This window comes from Prinia subflava, chromosome 5 (assembly GCF_021018805.1).
Source record: "Prinia subflava isolate CZ2003 ecotype Zambia chromosome 5, Cam_Psub_1.2, whole genome shotgun sequence".
Lineage (NCBI taxonomy): Eukaryota > Metazoa > Chordata > Aves > Passeriformes > Cisticolidae > Prinia > Prinia subflava.
In genome coordinates, this window is record NC_086251.1 from 23,829,444 (window position 1) to 23,849,877 (window position 20,434).

General features: G+C 34.5%; 1 protein-coding gene across 1 annotated transcript in view; it reads right to left on the minus strand.

Moving 5' to 3' along the window:
• The window catches only part of FUT8 (fucosyltransferase 8), a 66,221-nt gene that overhangs the window by 31,124 nt on the left and 14,663 nt on the right, over positions 1-20,434 (minus strand). The window contains exons 3-6 of the mRNA XM_063398381.1: positions 17,122-17,237; positions 16,823-16,991; positions 10,808-10,922; positions 4,570-4,807 (exon numbers count right to left, since the gene is read on the minus strand). Coding sequence (XP_063254451.1) covers positions 4,570-4,807; positions 10,808-10,922; positions 16,823-16,991; positions 17,122-17,237 — 638 coding nt within the window. The remainder of the gene's footprint in view (positions 1-4,569; positions 4,808-10,807; positions 10,923-16,822; positions 16,992-17,121; positions 17,238-20,434) is intronic.

Genomic DNA, 20,434 nt, shown 5'->3' on the forward strand with positions numbered 1-20,434 from the left:
GTGAACTTTGTGACACAAGTTGTAAGACAATATTAGTACAACTACAAAATAATAGTACAGCTACAAAATAAACAAAGTAAAAAACCCCACACCCACTCAAAAACCAAAGGCAAACATTCTTCTGTGTTAAAAATCCCCAAAAGAAATAAAGCCAGTTACAAGAAAAGACTGCATCTCCTGTAATTCCAATTTCAGATCATGTAATTTTCTTGCTTTTCTGCTTCTGGACCATAATAGGTCAACGGCAGCAGCGAGTTGCTAAAAAGCAGATCTCATCTCTAATCAAAATTGTCCAGCCACATCTTTGACTAAATGTAGAAATACTTCCCATATGGAAATACCTACAAAATGTGGCAGGACCAGCTTTTCACGCCTGCTTTATTTTAGAACTGAATTATGGTTTTTCATCTCCCACTGAAATGCAGCTTTTTTATGTCCTTGAATCAGTGTAGGTCTTTCTCAGAATCCTTTCATATTTATCAATATTCATTTTGAAGGCCAGATAACCCAAGCAGACAATGTCCTGCAGCCTGTCTTTGCTCTGCACAGTGAAAATAACTTCTTGCTAGTATTCAATAACCCTTAGATATGAATAAGGATCACTTAGCTCTTTTAGGCTACTGCATTGCTCTGAAAATTCAGATCTACCTCATTAGAATTCCAAGGTCCTTTTAAGAGTTACCACTTCCTAAATATATTTATGGGTTTACACAGCCAAATGTCTTTACATAGAGCATCTTACAAGGCACCTTGAGGACAAAAAAAAAATCTACACAATATCAGTAGCTTGATTTCAAGATTACACAATTGAAAAAGAGAGAAAATTCAGAGGTTGTTGTTATACTCTGTTCTGTTCTCTCAACTCCGTTCCCCAGCTTGCTTCACAGAAATGGAACTTGCTTGAATTAAAATGTAAATAATGAAAGTCACTGTATAAAAACAATGTTAAGAACTAGAACTAGAAATGAATCCATTTTTTTCTGAAGATTTTATAAATAAGAGTGAGATGTGGCAGCAAAACATAATTCATACAATTATATGCAATTTAAAGGGGTTTTTAGGCCAATACTAAATATTCAGCTGATTTCCATAAAAAACTACTTTCAAGGAATATCTAGTTCATGGAGTGAAACTTTTTAATTTATTGCAATTAATTCTGTACAACTTTTTATGATTTGATTTTGCAATTTTTATTTAGTCCTCTTGATTACTGTTGCCAGATAGGCTTTAATAAATTAAACATTCATTTTGTGTACCCACAGTATCCTTCACACTTGAATTATACATATAAACATATTAGTTAATTCATATTTTAAGATTGTAGTTCAATTAATACTTAAAAGCTGGCACTACCGACAAATGAAGAGCTCTGCCATTTTCTCCCCTCTGGGTATCCCTTCCTCAAAAGCATTAACTCATCAAACCAAAGTTAGAGGCAGCAAAATCAATATTCAGTGATAACTGCAGGAAACTTTGTTTCAGGTTTCCTTTTTCAAGTTATCTTTCATCTTTCTGGTTTTTAAGTCTTATGGGAAGGAGCACAGAGTGTTATTTAAAGCAAGTTGATGGCTTCTTTACCTCCACATCCCTTCATTTTCCAGCTGGAAATGCAGATATGACTTATAAAAGTACATTAATCTGTCCTTCCTAATAATCTGTTTTCTTTTTCATTTATTTTATAATTCTTTTTGTCTAGTTATATTATAGACCTCTTTCAATTTATTATTGGGGAATGCCACCATAAAACATCATAAATCAGCAAGTAAAAATTGATAAGAAGAGGCTCCGTTTCAGCATGCAGCAATGATAACAGAACATCATGACCTGCCTAACTAATTAATTTAAAGAAAATTAATCAAAAATTTCATGATAAATATGTCTTCACAAGTTCTCTACGTTTTGGCTCTTACTGCTAGTAAATCATTCATGTTTCTTATAGAAATTCATACCTAAATTATTCATAAACAGCTTGACCATAGATATCAAAGCAAAAATGAACTACAAGAAAGATGCAATTACAGGCAAGACAATTTTAGAACTAAAAAGAGCATATATACAATCATATCTTGAGATTTTTTTCCCCTGGAATGACAGTATGAGTGAAATAAAGGACAAGGAAAACTTATGCAACAGTGTAAAATAACTGCTGTATTTACAGAAATCTGCAATAGAATTCTCAATCATTTAATATGCTTAAGCCAGAAAAGTTAACCTTGATTCCAGAACTACCATGTCAAACACAAAGAACAATTCCTGCAAGATTAATACGTGGGCTGAGCTGACCCTTAATTCTTCACAGATGAGAACAGGTCCTACTTATCTTCTTCTATCAGGCAAATATCAGCTTGCTCATTAAAATTCACTCTACTTCCCAATTCCAAAAACAAGCTTAGCTTTTATACCTAGCAAGAAGAGGACTGGACAAAGAAAATTCCAGAACTATATGTATTCTCAGCTTATATAAGCCTCTTAATTCTTTGGAGAAGGTATTACTATCTAAATTGTTTCACTGAAGATAAAGTTCAGAAACAGCAAAATTTGTGCTGCAAATAAAATGTCAAGCAGAAGCAATTAAAATAAAAAGAAGATAAAGGTACAAATGTAAACAATTTTGTCATGAAGCACATTTTACTAAATTATTATCTATTCAGGTCTACAAATTACATGAAAGCATTTCTCTTAGATGATATACTTTTCTGATTTGTTGGCCTAGTTCTCTAATTTCTATTGAACACTTGCTATAATTATTCACTTGTGCAAATATTTTTAATGCATAATTTTACAAAATCATGAAAAATCCCTAAACTACACAGGAGAAACATTTTTTTATGAAAATGAAAACCGATAAATGCCATTACATTTTAATACATTTATTTTGAAAATCTAGAAAATCTAATACTGGCCTCAAAATTTGTAGAGAAAAGAAAAAATTAAAGCTGTTGTTTTGCAAACAAACTGCTCTTAATTGGAGTTAAGACTTTCAGACTTATTTGTCCCTGAAAAAACAGAATAAATAAATAGATATACATGCTTTTAAAAATCTATATAAATTTAGGGAGATATAAAAAACACACAGAAGTCTTCAGCAAAATACATTGTCTTTAAAACTTTGCAGCAGTGAAGTATCCAGTGAAGACTCCTACTGACTATTCCTTTCATAGCTCAGTGTCCCCTAGCTCTAGAATATCAACACTCAAATGAGTGGCATTCATTATTTAAAAAATAATTGATCAAAAAAAAAAGAATCAACCAACAAACAAAAAACCAAACTCAAGCTGTAGGTACCTAAACTGAAGCATTATTTGTATTTTCATCAGCAAGAGCCTTTTGCTGGAATATTGCAGGAAATTATCATCTATTTAAATAGATTTTCACGAAAGTATATAATCTTTTGAAGCCATGTGTGCATGAGTGCACTGTTTTCCAGCTTACTGTGCTCTAATATTGCTCACAAAACTCCTTGCATCTAAATTCTGGAGTCACAGAGAGGAGCCCACTGAGAGCCATGACCAGACAGTAGTTTCACTTACTAACTTTGCCAAACACAAATAAAACTTCATCTGGAGTTCTCAATACCTGTTTTCCATTTATAGCTGTTTTTACAAAACATCCAATCATTTCTAAGAAGAATCTTCTTGCAAAAAAAATTCATTCACAAAACCCACTAGAATTCTCACAGCTAATTTTTGTAGCATCATGAAGCTCTGAAGAACAGATGCTATTTCAATGTGAAAATGCTGTTTCAATGTGTAAACAGATAAATTTACATGCAATCTGTAAACTGGATTTTGTAAATCTGATTAAGTTATTTTCAGACCTGTAAAACTTTAATAGTTACTTTAAGATTCCATATGCACTGGGTATACAGCATCCCAGTGAAAAGACCAAAGATGTTGATATGTTTTGACTATCAATCACATGGAGAAAGATGTCATTTAAAACAAATATTGTTTACTTTGATACAAACAAAGCTACCTGATCCTCCAAACATCAGTGCCTAGTGCTTATTCTAGGTACATTGTTCCACATGATATAAGAATGGACCAACTTGCTGTTGTACAAATAAAATTCATATGTAACATTGCCATTGTTTTTACAACATGAATTTTGGATCTGTTCAGCTTGCATTAGGAATTATTTCAACTATTTCTTGCTTTTGTTGAGGTGTGAATAACTATTGGATACCATTTCTTTTATATTTCTATTGCTTAATATTGGCAACATCCCTTATTTTTAAAAAAGTTTATTAACAACAGCCTCTATTTAATACTCTCTTCCCATCAAAATGAGATTAGTATCTAGCAAAGAACACAGCAGCAACCTCCTGAAAATTTGTAATTTACATGTCAAATACAAAACTTTCATACTAAAAAACCTCTGCCAATGCAGAGCTATCCTGCCAAAGAATTGTTTTTCAATACAGTGGGCAAATAAGACGTAAAAAGTGCTTACGTACATAACTCAGTCATAGTCACCATGCTCCGCACAACATGACAGAGACAATGAATCAGTTCTGTGGGAATGGACCTGCAAAAGCCAGGAGCTGTGGTGGGGGTGGTGAAGCCTCACCTGACCAGTGGCCCGTGGAGGAGCCGGCCCTGTCGGTGCAGGTCTCGCTGACGGGGCGGAACACGGTCTCCCAGCCGCCGGTGGCGTAGCGCCAGTTCTGCGACTCCAGGATGAGCGTGCGCTGCGTGCCGTACGCGATCATGAAGCAATACACCACGTGGTGCAGCTGGCAGCCATAGCCACAGCCTTTGTTGATGTTGCACACCAGCTTCTTGGCTTTGCTGCAGTCCTTCGGGTTCTGTAAGGAGGGATGAAGAAGTGAGCTGAAGACAGGATTCACCAAAGGCTTGCGTCTTTCCGAAAAACTGGCAAATGTCATAAATCACAGCAGCCATCCCGCTATAACACATCTCCAATTAAAATGGATGAGCAAGCTTCAGCTCCATGAAATTTTTATGTGAATTCCTCACTGTGAACATGAACAGTTATTGAACGTACTTCACAATCCTAATGTAAAATAGAATACATTTAAGATTTTAAATTACTTTCTCATTTGTAAATCTGTCAGAATAAGCCAACATTTGGACTCCGAGTTCACATTTCATCAACATGATTCTCAGTATTGGAATGCTTTTTCCTTTGGTATTTTTTCAAGTTTGTTAGTTCTCTTCCAATAAGCATGCATGTCATCCAATAAAAGAAAATTTCCACCTGTCTACAACGTACAGAATAAAACAAACGGTACAGAATAAAACAAATGCTTTTAAGGGACTGTTTCCCAGGCAAACTGGCCACATAGTAAATACAGAATGTAAAACACATACCTGAGCAGACTGATGAAGGACAGAATTTTAATCTGCATACACTTTCCATAAAATAACATACTTCACTTCCACAAAACAAGAAACCACAAGATAGCAGGCAAATGCCTACATTGTATGAATGCTTCGTTTAAAATTACAAACTAATAAACATTTTTAGGTATGTGGAATTTTTCGGTATGTGGACCATGCAACATCATAACCAACAGAATTTTTTTGTTATGTAAAAGATAATACTTTTTTTGTACATATTCATACTTGCGTGACTCCAGACATACTTCTAAATTCTAGAAAGGTCTTCCATAAATTCTACAGGATGAAAGTTTCAGATAAGGCACGAGAATACTGATATTTGAGCATCAAGATTCTGTTTCAAAATCAAGATTCTGTTTCTTTCACATCTAACAACTTTAAATAAAATTTTCTGTACATTTGCCACAATCAAATCAAATCTTAAAAAAACAGTGATCAGTGTCTGGAGAACTGAGATCCCTCCTTCAAGTGATCTTAAAGACAGGCTGAATATCCTAAAATACTTTAAAAGAAAATTAATTTGTGCATTTAGTGGTATAAAGGAGGGGACAACAATTCAGACTGAGGGGAGGCAGGAATAATAAAACATCCAAAACAAACCCAAAACTGTACAACATGTGCTATAATTTCAGCATTTTATTTTTTTCATTTTAAATACACCTGATTCCAAGCCTAACTAGGTATGAAAACAATAAATTAAATAAAATTTCCATTCCCAATTTTTGTTGTTCAGACCAGTACTTTTGTCATCACAAATCTAATGGATAACTTGAGACTAAACCAAACATGTATCTTTGAAATTATAACAAATGTATTTCCCACAGTCTTTCAGAAGAGAAAAAGGGCCTTTCTAGTATTCTCTCCAAGTCCACACAGAAAGAACTCCATGAAAAAATACCTCTTCATATCTTTATTATTAGCAGTATTATACCTTTATTATTACTATTGTCATTAATATTACCATATTTTGCTTGGTTTCAGTTAATAAATTGTTCTTATCTCAACCCACAATGGCGTTTCTTTGTGGGGTTTGTTTGTTTGTTTTGGGGGCTTTTTTCCCATTTATTCTCCACCCTGTCCTACCAGGGAGGAGGAGGAGAGAGTGTCTGGGGGGTTCTTTGTTGCTAGCCTGGGTAAAGCCATAACACTATTGTTTTTGAAAGGCATAATCTCTGTGAATTTTTAGAAAATGCCCTTAGATTTTGCTTTCTGCAGTTGCCATTGCCCTCAAATGCTTGTGTCCTCTAAAATGAAAGCATTTAATCAATGGCATATTTGAAATATTGTCAAAGTGTGACCTTCTCACTTTCTTTCATGCAAATGCAAGCTTCATAAAATAGCTTATGAACAATACTATGGAAATCAAGTAGTAATCACACAATAAAACAATGTGATAGTGTGACTGCTTACCAATGTTAATATAATGCACTTACACGGGTTTTACCATTATTTGTAGATTTAACTGAAAACTCTATATATTAGTATTAGTTTGTGAGTTTAAAAGGAAGCTATTTAACCAATCTCTTTATGACTGTGGGGTTTTTTCAAATTGCTATACTCAAGTAGCAAAAAGACAAAGCTGTATTTGAGCTTCAATTGTCTACTGAGAATTTTAGAAGAAAAAAGAAAGTAGAGATACTTGGATATATTGCAATTTCAACTGGTGTTTCCAGGAAAAGGTGGAAATATTATCTACTGATAAGGAAGAAAAGTTACATTTCAAGCATCAGAACAGCTTGGGTGTTCACAACCAGAACTGCCAACTAAAGCAACCAGTAAAAGTATTGAGCTGATAAAGGATAACAGTCATCTTCAAAACCAATTAAGACTGACAAAAGAGTTTTCCTCCTGGCACAAAGTCACAGAAAAGGATTATAAATCCCTGATTTGAATGGGTAGTACATTCTGTTCTCAACCCTAATGACACTGCTCATCACACCCCTATCTCCAATTTAATGATCTGTATAATGAAGAGAGGGATGAAAGGGACCTCCACGAATGTCAGCCCCTGTAAAGTAACAGCCATACAACTGCAATAAAAACAAATACCAAAAAAATCCAAACAAAAATTAAACAAACCCACACAAAATCAAAAACAAACCAAAAACCTACAGGTGACGAATCACACAAAACATACTTCAATATACAGACTAGATTATCAAGCCTATCCAGAGTTTACACCTTTTATCTTCCTCAGAATAACTTCTAGGAACAATGCAACTGAAAAAATTAACAAACTTTCAGAACAGCAAAACAGTTAGAATTACATATTTCTATGGAAGAGAGTACCATATAAAATAAAAGTAGATTTTTGTAACTGGCAAGATGGATTTGATGGTCTTTCATCACAAAGAACATGGGCATATACTCTTGCTCTCACAAAATTCAGGATTTCCACTGTATTCTTCTTCCAGGGCTCTTGGCTGGCCTGTTCACAGAAAGCAGGCTCAGATGGGAATAATGTCCCAAGTGCTGCCTCAACGTCTCACCATCTTCCAGTGCTTTCAAGTGTGTAGTCAAACACCAAAACACAAGACAAACTGGCAAAAGTAAACCCTGTTCCTTAACATATTTTACTAGATGAGAAATGACTGTGTTGTTAATGAATATGAAACAGCTCACAGAAATGTACTCAATCCAATGAATACCAGCAGGTTAGAGTGGAGGGGGAAAGCACTCTGCTACCATTTACTGATCAACCTCATAAACACAGTATGATGCTCATTAACAAAGCTGCTATTTTTTTATATTTTCAATAAATTTTATTTTTTATGCTACACAGTCTGCTGGAGAAGAGAGTCCCACACAAAATCTTTGGAAAATCTCATTTTTTAGAGAAATATGTCAAAAGTGGGTGTTTCTCATCCTAATTATCACAAATGTAATTCATACCATCTTCTATTTCCCTTCCTTCGTGATGTCATTTGTAATCCTCCCTTTTTATACCAGCTCCCCTCAAGACTTCGGGGGTCAGAAAGAATCCCAAGAAACAAAGAAAGACCAAGCAAACCACAGAAGTTTCTTCCAGCTGCTGGAAGAAAACATTCTTCTCTCCCTAGTCAGAAATAGTAAGTATTTGATTTGAGAGACAGAGATCTCAAATCTTCCTCTAATATTAATTCCTCTAGTTTGCACCTACCCTCCTACAACACATAAGTTTCAGCTTAAGTAAAACATTTCAGCATGCAGATGGACTTAAACACACTGTGCTCCTCAATCCTACAGAAATCACAGATATCAGCAGTGATCACACCTTCTTAGGTGGTTATTGTACTGAAACCATAAAATAACTTTTGATTTGATTGATTACAGCTGTACCGGGAGTATGTACATGTATGCAGAGTGCCCAGAGCTGCCTTTGTTGTTGTTGTTGTCATTTCAGTATGAGGAATTTTATTAAAAGTTATTTTAATGTGAGAGAGAGGGCTTAATACACCTTAAGACAGAAAAATCTAAGTGACACATCAAATTGCCAAAAATACTGCAAAGTCCAGTAACCTCAGAAAGAAGTCTTCTGACCAACTTTCTTTTCTCTGCATACATACAAAGCCCCAACTAAATAATATGGCAGAATATGACTAGAATATGGCAAACCATGACTAATATAATTGATGCGTTGTTGAGTACTTAGTAACCTTTCTCACCTGATTGTATTTTTAACCTTCAAAACTGAACAAAAAGGTTTGTGTTTTTTTTAAATCAGAGGCAAAAATATTCTGCTTTTGAGAGACTGCATGCTGAATCACAAACTTCCTAAAATAAACAGAACAAAAATAAGCACAAGAGAAGGGACAGAAAACTGCTGCCTTCATAGTAATTTACTCACTTGATTGCAGTACTACAGGTTCTCTTATCTGACTTTTCCTGCACATTCTCTTCAACTATGTGATAAAAAGCATCTCTGAAAATAAAGCCTCTTCCTTAAATATAAAGTTCTTGCTTCTTAAATGTTGCTCCAACTATAGGGAATTAGTTACATGTAGCCTCATTAAATCAAATTTATGGTAATGTCTTCCAAATGAAGCAGCAGTCATCATCATTCACAATCACTCAGCTAAATGACTTCCCAATGAGATGTCCCAAAATAATGCAGCTGTCACTGTTCAACATGTACCAGAAAAAAAACTATGCAGTACTTTCATACTTAACTAAAAAACAATTACAAATATAATTCTTTTTGGCATCAACTTGAGGGCCAAAGGTTGTTGAATTTTTCATTTTATTTTATTTTTAATACAGTTTTATCTTTAATAGAGGTGTATCAATATGTATAATTTCAAACCATTTGACTGCTTTACATTGGTGCATATTTGTAAAAGCAAATTACTGTGTGCTCTTTTTGATGACTTGCACACTTGTATTACTAAATAGGACAACAAATGTATAGTGAAAAACAAGGAAAAGGTAGAGAAAGGCTGTATTTATCAGCATAAAAAGCAGTTACAGTATACTACTGCCAAATAGTGGAATCAAAATGAAAAAATAAGGAACAATTCTCAGAAAGGAGTTGAAGTACTATAAAGTGATGACTCCTGCACAATTTAGAGAGATTTTTCTCCTCAGAAGGGTGTCCTCTTTTATTTAACAAGCAACAAATACATAGCTTCATCACAGAAGAGCAGTTTCCAACAGCTGAACTGTGAAATAATGAAAATCTGAGAAAAATTTCAGTGTTTACATAAGAGTAAAAATCAGACATTAGGAGTGACCATACAAAACAGCTGTACACATACCATAAAAAAAAACCAATAATAAAACAGACTACAGTGAATATCGTTTTGATATTCACTACATAAATAGCTGCATGCATTCAATCGTGGAAAAAAGTCCAAGCACCTTTGGATCAAGTTTTATTTAAATTTTATACACACACAAAAAAGGCCTTATACACTCAAAAATATGAGCATCTAGAGAAGTCTCAAACATCTGTTGAAACAGTCTAGGACTAGATAATGCACTACGCAAGCACTTCAATTTTGCTTCCTTATGTTTTTAAAAACGGGCTGCTAGTTCAGAAGTTTGATACAAGAATTTTTATATCATTAATACTATGCAAATGTATTTATGCACTTTGATATGCTAAAGAGGAAAATGAAAAAACATCAAGCAGAGAATTATCTTTTACAATAAAGTGAAGCATTCAGACAGGTAAGTACAGCCCAGTAAAAACCACGGATCCAAAAAAAAACCATAAACAAAGAAACAAATAAACCAAAATAACCAACAAGAAAAATACTAATACCAATGATTGCCTTGGAATATTACCTTCCATACACATGTAAAATAATGTTTGAAACAAATGTAATAATTCCTACACAATTCAGTCATATATCAACATCCATTTTAAGCTGCAATGTAATTATTCTATTGCAAGGTTTTAGCTAAGTCCTATGTGTACAAGAAGGAAAAATGTTTACCATGATTCAAAAGCTCTATCCTCTCACCTGTAAATAAGTTATTCTTCTCTGTACCAAATCTGTTAGATCTTTGGCCTCTTTTTCCCGCCAATCCCCAGCTCCATCTGTTTGACTGAGGTAGTACAAGTCGGTCATTATTGACCTACAAACAACAATGGAAAACAACCTTAACATTACTAAATTGGAGGATTAAATTAAATCAAAGACAAATTAAAGAGATATTTCAATTGTAGCTTCGAAGTCAGTTTCATGCCACCTCCTACTGCACAATTCACAGCAGCCAAGACAGACTGACTACATCCTTCATCTCACTCATTAGCAATTAAAAATTAAAAATTCTAAACAGACTCATGGCCATGCAAGTCCATACTACAGAATGTGAAATTTGAGGAACTATCAAATACTAACTTGACATTATCCAATACATTAGAGATTTTCTTCTTAGGGTTATAACATTTCATTTGCCAAATGGGAGAATAAAGAATTCATCATCATGAAAATGCAAATGTTATATGATATTTATTTGTTAAAATTTGAAGATTAGTCAAAATTACCGATTTTGTACAAACAGTACCACCCTAGAAAAGATTTTTTTTAATATCTGTGGCTTTTGGGAAGAAATAGAAAACTAGAGACAAACTATTCAAAGTGTTTCTAGAAATGTTAATGGTTATTCTAAAAGTAAAAGGCAGCCCAGTTCAGAACCAGTAATCTCAGAGTTGGTTTCATAGATTGAGAATATTTAATATTGCTAAACATTTCTCTATAACAGTGCTAAACTTGTAAGTTTAAACCACTTTCTTAATACTTTCATCTGAACTTCAGATGCTGCTATTTATTGCCTGAAATTCTTGACAAACCACAAGTTTGATCACTCAGAACAAGAAGACACCGAACAAAGGCAGAGAAATTTGGGAGATGACCAAAAAACAGCATGAGGATAAGACAAATACATTCCTAACAACATCTGAAGTGGTCTTGTCAAGCTGTTGGCAGCACTTGTTAGCACGGGAAGCACAAACCCCATTGGCCGAGGCTACCCCTTGTTCACAAGTGAGAGGAGCAGGCTGCATATCTCTACTAGGGAACTACTCCCAATGACACAATATTCAAGCAGTAAACATCGAGATAAATCAAATCAGGGCATCCCTATCTTTATCAGCAGAGTTACCAGACAAACTTTTCCTGCTAATTTAGTAACTGGATTTATGGATCTGTAGTTTTATTCTCATACACTCATTCTGGTCTTTATCCCCATGCTTCTACACAGGGTAACAGAGACACTGATTATGGCATCTACTCTTCTTGTATTAAATACTTCACCTAAATTATTCAGCAGCAGTAATCCTCACCTTCTGTCAATCAACTGGAAGAACTTTATCTACATTCTAATCTGAAACTACGTAAACTGGATTTTCTTTTACAAGGCAATTGAGCTTGAAACACTCTATTGCAGCTTGGCATAAAAATTAATTTAAAGTATCACCAGGTAACTAGTTTTAAATCAGTAACTATTAAAGACAGATAATACTCACAGCAACACGCACACACAGTTTAAAGAGAATAAGAACAGAACTAATGATGGCCTAGTTCTAATACAATGGATTATATACAGATAACTGAAGAGATAAAGGGTCTGCTCCTCTTAAGACATTTTCCTTATTTATAGAAAACACATAGGATAGCAGGCATACTAGAAATGGAAACTAATGCATTTCCTTGGGAGTTTAAATATATTTTTCTTCCCATCAGGATGTAACCATGTTGGGTGTTTAAAGAAAAAATACAAAGTTAAGGTTTACACATTAAAAATGAAGAAAAATCCTCTATCATTAAAAGCACCTATGCAACCACATAGCCACATTTTAAACCATTTTCAAATGCTTTCATTAGCCTTAAAAAAGTATTTTCTGTACCTGTGATGTAAGCAATCACTGTACTCTCCCTACACTTTATAGAAATATATTTCTATTAAATATTGAAAAAATAACTGAAAATACAATGTTTACCAATTAAAAAAAAAATCTGTCAGCTCTTAAGTAAATTTTCCTATTTCCACAGAAAAAAAGTGTTGCCCAAATCTTACTTTTTATATTACTGGCCATGGTGACCATGACAAAGAAAAGGCAGTAGCTTAGTTTTAATCATCAGCCTTATGGATGAAATATAATTACTTGGATAATTTTTGAGGTAAGAGAAATGTGACAGCGTCCTTGCACAGCCTCAATGACTCACCACATTAGGTAAAGGCAGTTTTGCTTGGTAGAAACCATAAAAAATATCAAATGAGTTGCAGGAAATGTTATAAATTCATGAGTTCTCAGACAGTATCCATAATCTTAAAAAAAATTATAAAACCCTGAAGTAAACCAGAAAGCAAAGAATTCACAGGTTCTATCACAGAAATGATTATAAGGTAGTGCTGTTTTAAGACACAGTGACAGAGATCTTCTTTCTTTCATTGTTACTGCTCAGAAATGTCCATTTTCTAGATACATCTGCTAGGGTTTCTTGAATGTGACAGGTCACTGTGATAACTTATTAATACAGATTTAGAAGAGACACAAACACCAAAGAGCAGGGTCATGCTCCATGCAGAGAGTTAAAAGCACAGGGATGGTGACCCATGAGCCCCAGATAGCTCCGTGCAGACCAGGATGAGCCTGCACAGGGTTATTAGAGGCTGCTGCAGGAGGTAAAATGGCAGGAAATTTCACTTACTAACCAACAACATTAACTTGTTGCTGTTGTTGCTTCATATCATAAAATAAATCTTAGAGCTGCACTTAAAAGCATTTTGCTCCTGGAAAGCAGAATTGAAGAAAAAAATCTGGCTGTGTTTTATCTGTATTTGATTGCCAAAATAAAGAGGGGAAGGGTGGGCGTTTTTAACAATCAGTCTAGACATTTAGTCCAGTCACATGGAAAAATTTAAACCTCCTACAAAATTTACATCAACAAATAAAAACTCAAAGGAAAATATGTAATTCAAAGGAAATAACGCGAAATTGTCCAAACACTATGCATCAAATGTTGGCCAGTTACTACTAAATCCCTGATGACCACTACTCCCCGGGAGAAGGAATGAAACTCAGTTACACAGCCACCTTGCAAACAACTTTTGTCAACACAGGAAACAACCATGACAACTACAGGATTAATATGCTCTTTTTTAATAACTCAATATCAAATAGGCTTTCCAATGTTTAGATGAATTTACTCTCAACAGCCCTCTTCCCTATAGCAACTACGAGAATACAATTACGTAATTCTCAAGGAAACTCTTGTGTTGGGCAACACTGCTTCTCAAACAGAATCACCACTGAAATACTGGACAAAAATATATGCAAGAGCAGCACTCTCCCAGAGAAAATCCACACAGCTCCTAGGGCATAGCCAACAGTGATTAAGGCATCCAACAAGAAGCACTATGATATTAGTAAACAATTTGCTTAACATCACCAAAATTAACAAAGAACTCGAATACTGCTTGTCCAGAACCACAGAAACGAAAGTTTATCATCTCTTAGAAACTCTTGATCTATGACACAGTAGGCTTTCCTCAAACAAAACAAAATAAATATTAGCCTCTTTCCTTATGCAGCTATCTCATGATTTGATATACACCTCTTTGTTTTCACACATAAGGACAGCATGAAAACTCTTTAAGTACTTATAATTAACACTAATCTTTCTAATCCAAACATTAGATTATAATATATATTAAAATTTCTGAGATATCTTCATGTATATTTATGTGCATATATATATATATAAAAGTAAGTAGTAACAGCTTCACTTGTAGTGTTCCATTTATCTAAAACATAACTTTTTAAGACACTACTGTAAACAAAAGAGCATTTGGCAACAGGTTCAACCCCTTTAAAAAAAAAATTGGAAAGTACTTAAAAAAACAACCAAATCAACAAACAGGCAATAGGAAAAAAACAAACAAAAATCCCAAACAAACCAACAAAAAATCTAAACAAACAAACAAAAAGGAAAAATAAAAAAAAGAAAGGAAAAATATTTAAAAAACCAAAACACTGTGCTTCTCAGCACAATGAGTAAATCAGATGTTCTCATTCCAAACTTATGCTCTGTTCCTCTCAGAGGAGAGACCAGATGGACAGCGTGGAGGGGAGATGAGACCGCTCCTTCCCTGGGGAGCTCCTGTGCACTGTCAGGAAAAGAACACCCCAGAGACAGCAGCGCACCACATGCCAAAGGATGTGCACACAAAAAACTGGGAATTTTCCTGCAATTCACACAACAAGACTGAAAGATTAAAGGGAATAAAGGAGACAGCTTGACCTCAAAGGTGCAGGAGAAAATTTCTTCAGGACCAGAGGCAACCAAGAAGTGCACTCTGCAACACAAGATAATTCTACTGCTTGAAGGCAACATTGCAAATGCACCAGGAATACAGGCTGAATATTGTAGAAACATTTTTGTGTCTGTTTTTTCCTAATGCAATTCCTTTGAATTTCTATATTGTAAACAGATTGTCTAGATTCAGTTTAATAAAAACTAGTTTATGGCTGTTTGATTTCAGCTTAAATTACTTCTTTACTTTGACTTCACCAGACAGGAAGGTCTACACAGACATATTACTAAGACTAAATAGACTTCAGATTATTGTATATTTAATAACCACCTTGACAACTGACGGAATACTTGGACTCAACATAAAAATTCTCAGAGGAAAAAAAAAGAAAAAAAGAGCAGTTGTGATTGGTTACATCATATACAAACTTCTTTCAGTTCCACAGTGAGATTCACATTATAATTTCAAGGTCTACTGGACAGTTTTATAATTCAATGCAAAGGAGTTTATGCACCTCTCGAATGGGTTTCACCTCATCCTGAAGTATAGAGTGACATGAACATAAGGGTGTCAGAAATGCAGAACCTTGCAATTAAAGATTTAATGATTTAATAATCACTGGTGTAGAACAGAAAGGACTAAGGAAAAGGACTCATTCTGGGAGATGGCAACATAAAAACCTTCCGGCATCAAACACAACATTATTCAAGGTTTCATGTGATGTCTGCCTCATCCTGGCTTTACAAACAGAGCAATAACGAGCACACAAGTGATTTTGTTACCATGACCTATGTCAGAAAGTCTGGTATTAGACTACTTGCTCCAGTTTATAGCAGAGATAGTTTAAAAGGTTCTTAAGAATCCATGACCTAAAGTTCAAGAAGCCCAGACAGAAACAACTTCTATGGAGAAGAAATATTTCTGAGAGGAGATAACTATTGAAACAAACCATCCAGGGAAGTGGCAGCTTCTCTGTCAGTTCACTGCTCAAGTGAAGATCTCAAGTCTTTTAGAAAATTCTGCTTCAGGCAAGCACTACTTTTATTTCAGTCAAATATATAAAACTGCACTTGGCAGAGCACTAATTGGATGAAGTTTAATCATGTCTTTCATATAAACACTAACTCTCAATAATTGAATAGTCCCTTCTCACTTTCAACTCAATCTGTGACAAAATGAATTTTGGAATTGTGGAATATTAAATTACAAAATTTAATGGACTATACTATTTGCCCATATTAATAATCAAATTCATAATGTCTTTATGTTTTAGATAATTTTTGCATTATTTCTAAGGAATTGAAAATTCTTGTGATTTTTTTCCCATTACTATATTATTATTTTCAAAGGCTCTTGCTTTATTATTGATGTTCACACATCACAGCTTTTTTCAGGGCATTTAAGGTAGTATATTTAGTTAATTCAACTATTTTTGTTCAACTGCTTACTGATGAGACACAAACTGTCATTGCAATCCTGTTGGGAACAGAGTTATAATATGCTTAAAGACAGATGTCACTGAATTTTTAACAGTTCCTGGATTAATTTTGTTCAGCACAAACAAAACTCACACAGAATATTTTAATATAATACAAAAGGTACTCCAACAATAAGGAGGCCTGACAATTGACAGCAATGAAAAATGCAATTGCCACACATCTCTGAACAACATAATGACAGTTAAATCAAAGGTCAGAATCAATGAATGCAAGTACCTTTCCTGATGACCCAAATCAGACAGAAATTCATCAATGCGGGTTTGCAGTTCACTTCCTTCCAGATTTTTCAACTTCTTCAGTTCACTCTGGAGGAAAAACCAAAGTTCCTTAGCCCCATTTTCAATCCTCCTTCTCAGTATTTCATGGTCTTTTCCAAGGCCTTCAACTTAAAAAAAAAAAAAAAGGCATAAAAGCATCAGTACTTGTAGTTGAATTACTTCTTAAGAAGCCAATACATCTGTGATTGCAAAACACCAAAACTTGTTTTAGAAGTAAAACAAAACTTATCTACCAACCATCTCCTGTCCGCTTCTTATAGTTTTCTATCTGTTCTTTGGCCTTTAGAAGTTGCTCCTCTAAAGCATGTACCCTTCCTGCAGCTGGTCCCTGATCAACAGGACCATCTGGTATCCTAGAGACAGAAAATAAAGAAATTGCATGATTTAGAAATATAATTATTTGATAAATTATTTGCATTAACAATTCAGCTCTTTCCTCATTTTCATTTCATACTGTTGTACTGATAAACCTTCATCAGATTTCCTTAGAACCATAAGAAATGAAACATATTGACCAAGATTTTAAAAGCACAATCCAAAGGAGAAAAACAGTGAACAACACAGCTGCAAGGTATGATCCAGCCTGAACCTAAATGTGTTTTTTACAAGACTTCTACTCACCGACAAGAACAACCCAAGGCTCTGCTTGTGAAAATGGTATCTGTGGCAGTGGAATTGTTACCCTGACTGGCGCACAAACAAAGCCATCCTGCTCTGGAACCCTGGGCGTACATCCTGAGAGAACCGGGGCTCCAGCGCTTGATCTCCAGTTAAGTCTCCTACACATTCACACAGGATGATTTCAATGTGTCTGGACTCAGAACAAGATCCAACCTTCTTCAATGTACCACTATCATGAGTTTTTATGACAACTCAAGTATTCTAAAGTGTAAATCACCTAAAAAAACACCAGCAATTGTAACATCCATCTGTTAAACTTCTGATATGGAAATACATATCCTGAAATCTATGAGCCATAAATCAGCCTCATTATTGAGGTATCTTCATCATCTCAACTTGAATCCACATATTAATAATGCAAAATTAAAGTTTAAAAATTAGATGCTCACTTCTTTTTGGCTCACAAATGTAATGCAGGAAAAATAAAACCCCTTTTCATTTCAAGAGAAAACACCCTTCTGGTTAAAACTTACTCCAGTTTTATTAGCTTTTTTAAGAGCTGACCCTAGAAAGAAAAAGAGAAGCAGACATGCAATGAGAAGTCTTTAGAATGGCAAAGAACACTGAATTCTTGCACAACGTGAAGATGATACTTCCTTCATAAAGGAATATGAACATAAATAGAAAGATATTCTCTGCACACACAAACACACAGAGTTTCACAGCACCATACACAGGAAGAGTCCTTGACAGACAAAAGATGCCTCAAGCATAGAGAAAACAGTGGTTTGAGGGAGCACCTTCCCTGTAAAAATGAAATGACAGCATTCTATATATCCTGAGATGTTATTAATTTTAATGTCTCTCAGGTATGGATAACTAAATGCCAATAACATTTCAGGAACTGATGAAAAGTTCATTTTCCCGGGAACAGCTGAACAGAACAAATACCTAATGTAAGCATCAGAAATGTGCATCACATGGAGCATTGCATTTAAGCACTTTTTTTAAGAAGGGGGTAGGAGAGGTGGAGAAAGAAGCAGTCACGTAGCCTGGCAGATATTTAGTAAAAAATTCTGCAGTCTTAATGCTTCCTGTTGAAAACTATCCTATGCCTATCTCACTAGGGATAATTAAGTTATTGAAAAAAAACATTCGTGTTCCAAAAGTACTATGGTAAACAAAAAGGAATTATCATTAACTGTTCATACATCTGCTTTTTCATGCACTGATGAAACAAGCATGTCAGAACTGTGTAAATTATCCTAATCTTAAAAATGTGCACTCCCTAAATATCCTCTGTTTCAACAATCCATTTGTAAATTTGTTTCTACAAAAAATGTCCGGTGTTATATCCTACTGAGACAGTATTGTATTGCCATGTACAACACAAACAAGCCTCTAAAAAGTATATTGAAGGACAATTACGCTCTTACACTAATTTAAAACCACCAGATGGAAATGTGTTTGTGATCTGCTGACTTGCTACCACAATTTGAGTTGTGAAGGAACAACTAACCACAAAATTACCAGAAAAAAATTGGAGTTTCTTGTGTACAAGTCACATACCCTAAAGTCAGAATCTGTGAACAACAGGGTGAAAGGATAGAAAATCATCACCATAAGAAGTCTTGAGACAGTGCACACATCCTCTCAGCATAAGGAAAGTCTGTAAAGTAGCAATTAGAGAATCCTAATGGAAGGATGGTTGTGGATGACATGCAAGAAGCACAGTAATGTTGATCATTTGATATAATTAAGATCTTAAAAAGAAAAGTACCATTTTACCATTTAACATTCATCTTGCTTTGGCACACTGCAATAAAAAATTTTATTATACTTAGAATGTTAGATAAAAGAGCTGGAATGGGGGACATTCTCTAAGCTAGTTGCTTGGACTTCCAAAAATCACACCTTTTTAGGATGAAACCAAGATAGCTTATTCTTTTTTCATTTGTGTCTACATCTGTTATCTCATCAGATTTGGAACTGCTGTTTTCCTCATTTTCATCCAGTCTCAAAATTAAGGAAAGATTCTTCTCTGCAACCAGCACAGCTTGGGTGTTATTACCCTCTACAAGTACTTCAACTGAGTTGGAGGTAAGAAGACATTTGAGGGAAAAGCATTTGAATTAAAATCCTTGTCTAGTCTCATGGCATCCTGTATGCAGATAACATCTAGTGCAGAATACCCTAGTAATTATGCATACTTATGAATAAGAATTCCTATTGAAAAACTGGATTTTTTACCAAAAAAATTTTTACTGAAGTCCTGACACCTATTTTACTCATTAAAATATGACAAATGAGTTTAAAGTGAGTTCATCTAAACTAAGATGATGCTAAGCAGTAATAAAAACCACATCAGTTCAGTAAGCACCTAGTGCAGAGTATTCTTCACTTGTTACTATGGTAAAACTGTATATTAAGTTATGAACACAAAATATAAACCATTATAATCCACTTAAACAGTCAGTCAAGCTAATAAACCAAGCAGTGGGTTTATTTCAATTCTCAAGAGTTACAAGGTATGATGTTTGCATGCTGCTTCCATCTGATAGCAAATATAAATTATGTTTTCCATCATCAACTCATCAAATAAAGATATTATCATATAACTTTAAACAACAAAAAGATTATGTTTTATAGATGACCTGTTCCAGCTTTGTCCCTTGTTAGTAACCCAGATAAAGAAAAATAATTCTTTGTACATAATCCATATGACTGAGGCCACTTTCTCACCACCTTCAGGTGACAGAGGGGCAATGACAAAGCAATGATCTCTAGTCTGGATCTCTGAAGGCAAAAAGAACCCTTAAAAATTAATCATAGTGACATTCAATTTAGCTGGAAGAACTGCCATACTGTGTAAAATAATTGTAAAAATAGTTTTTAAAAACCCATAAATTATAAAAACCATTCTAACCTT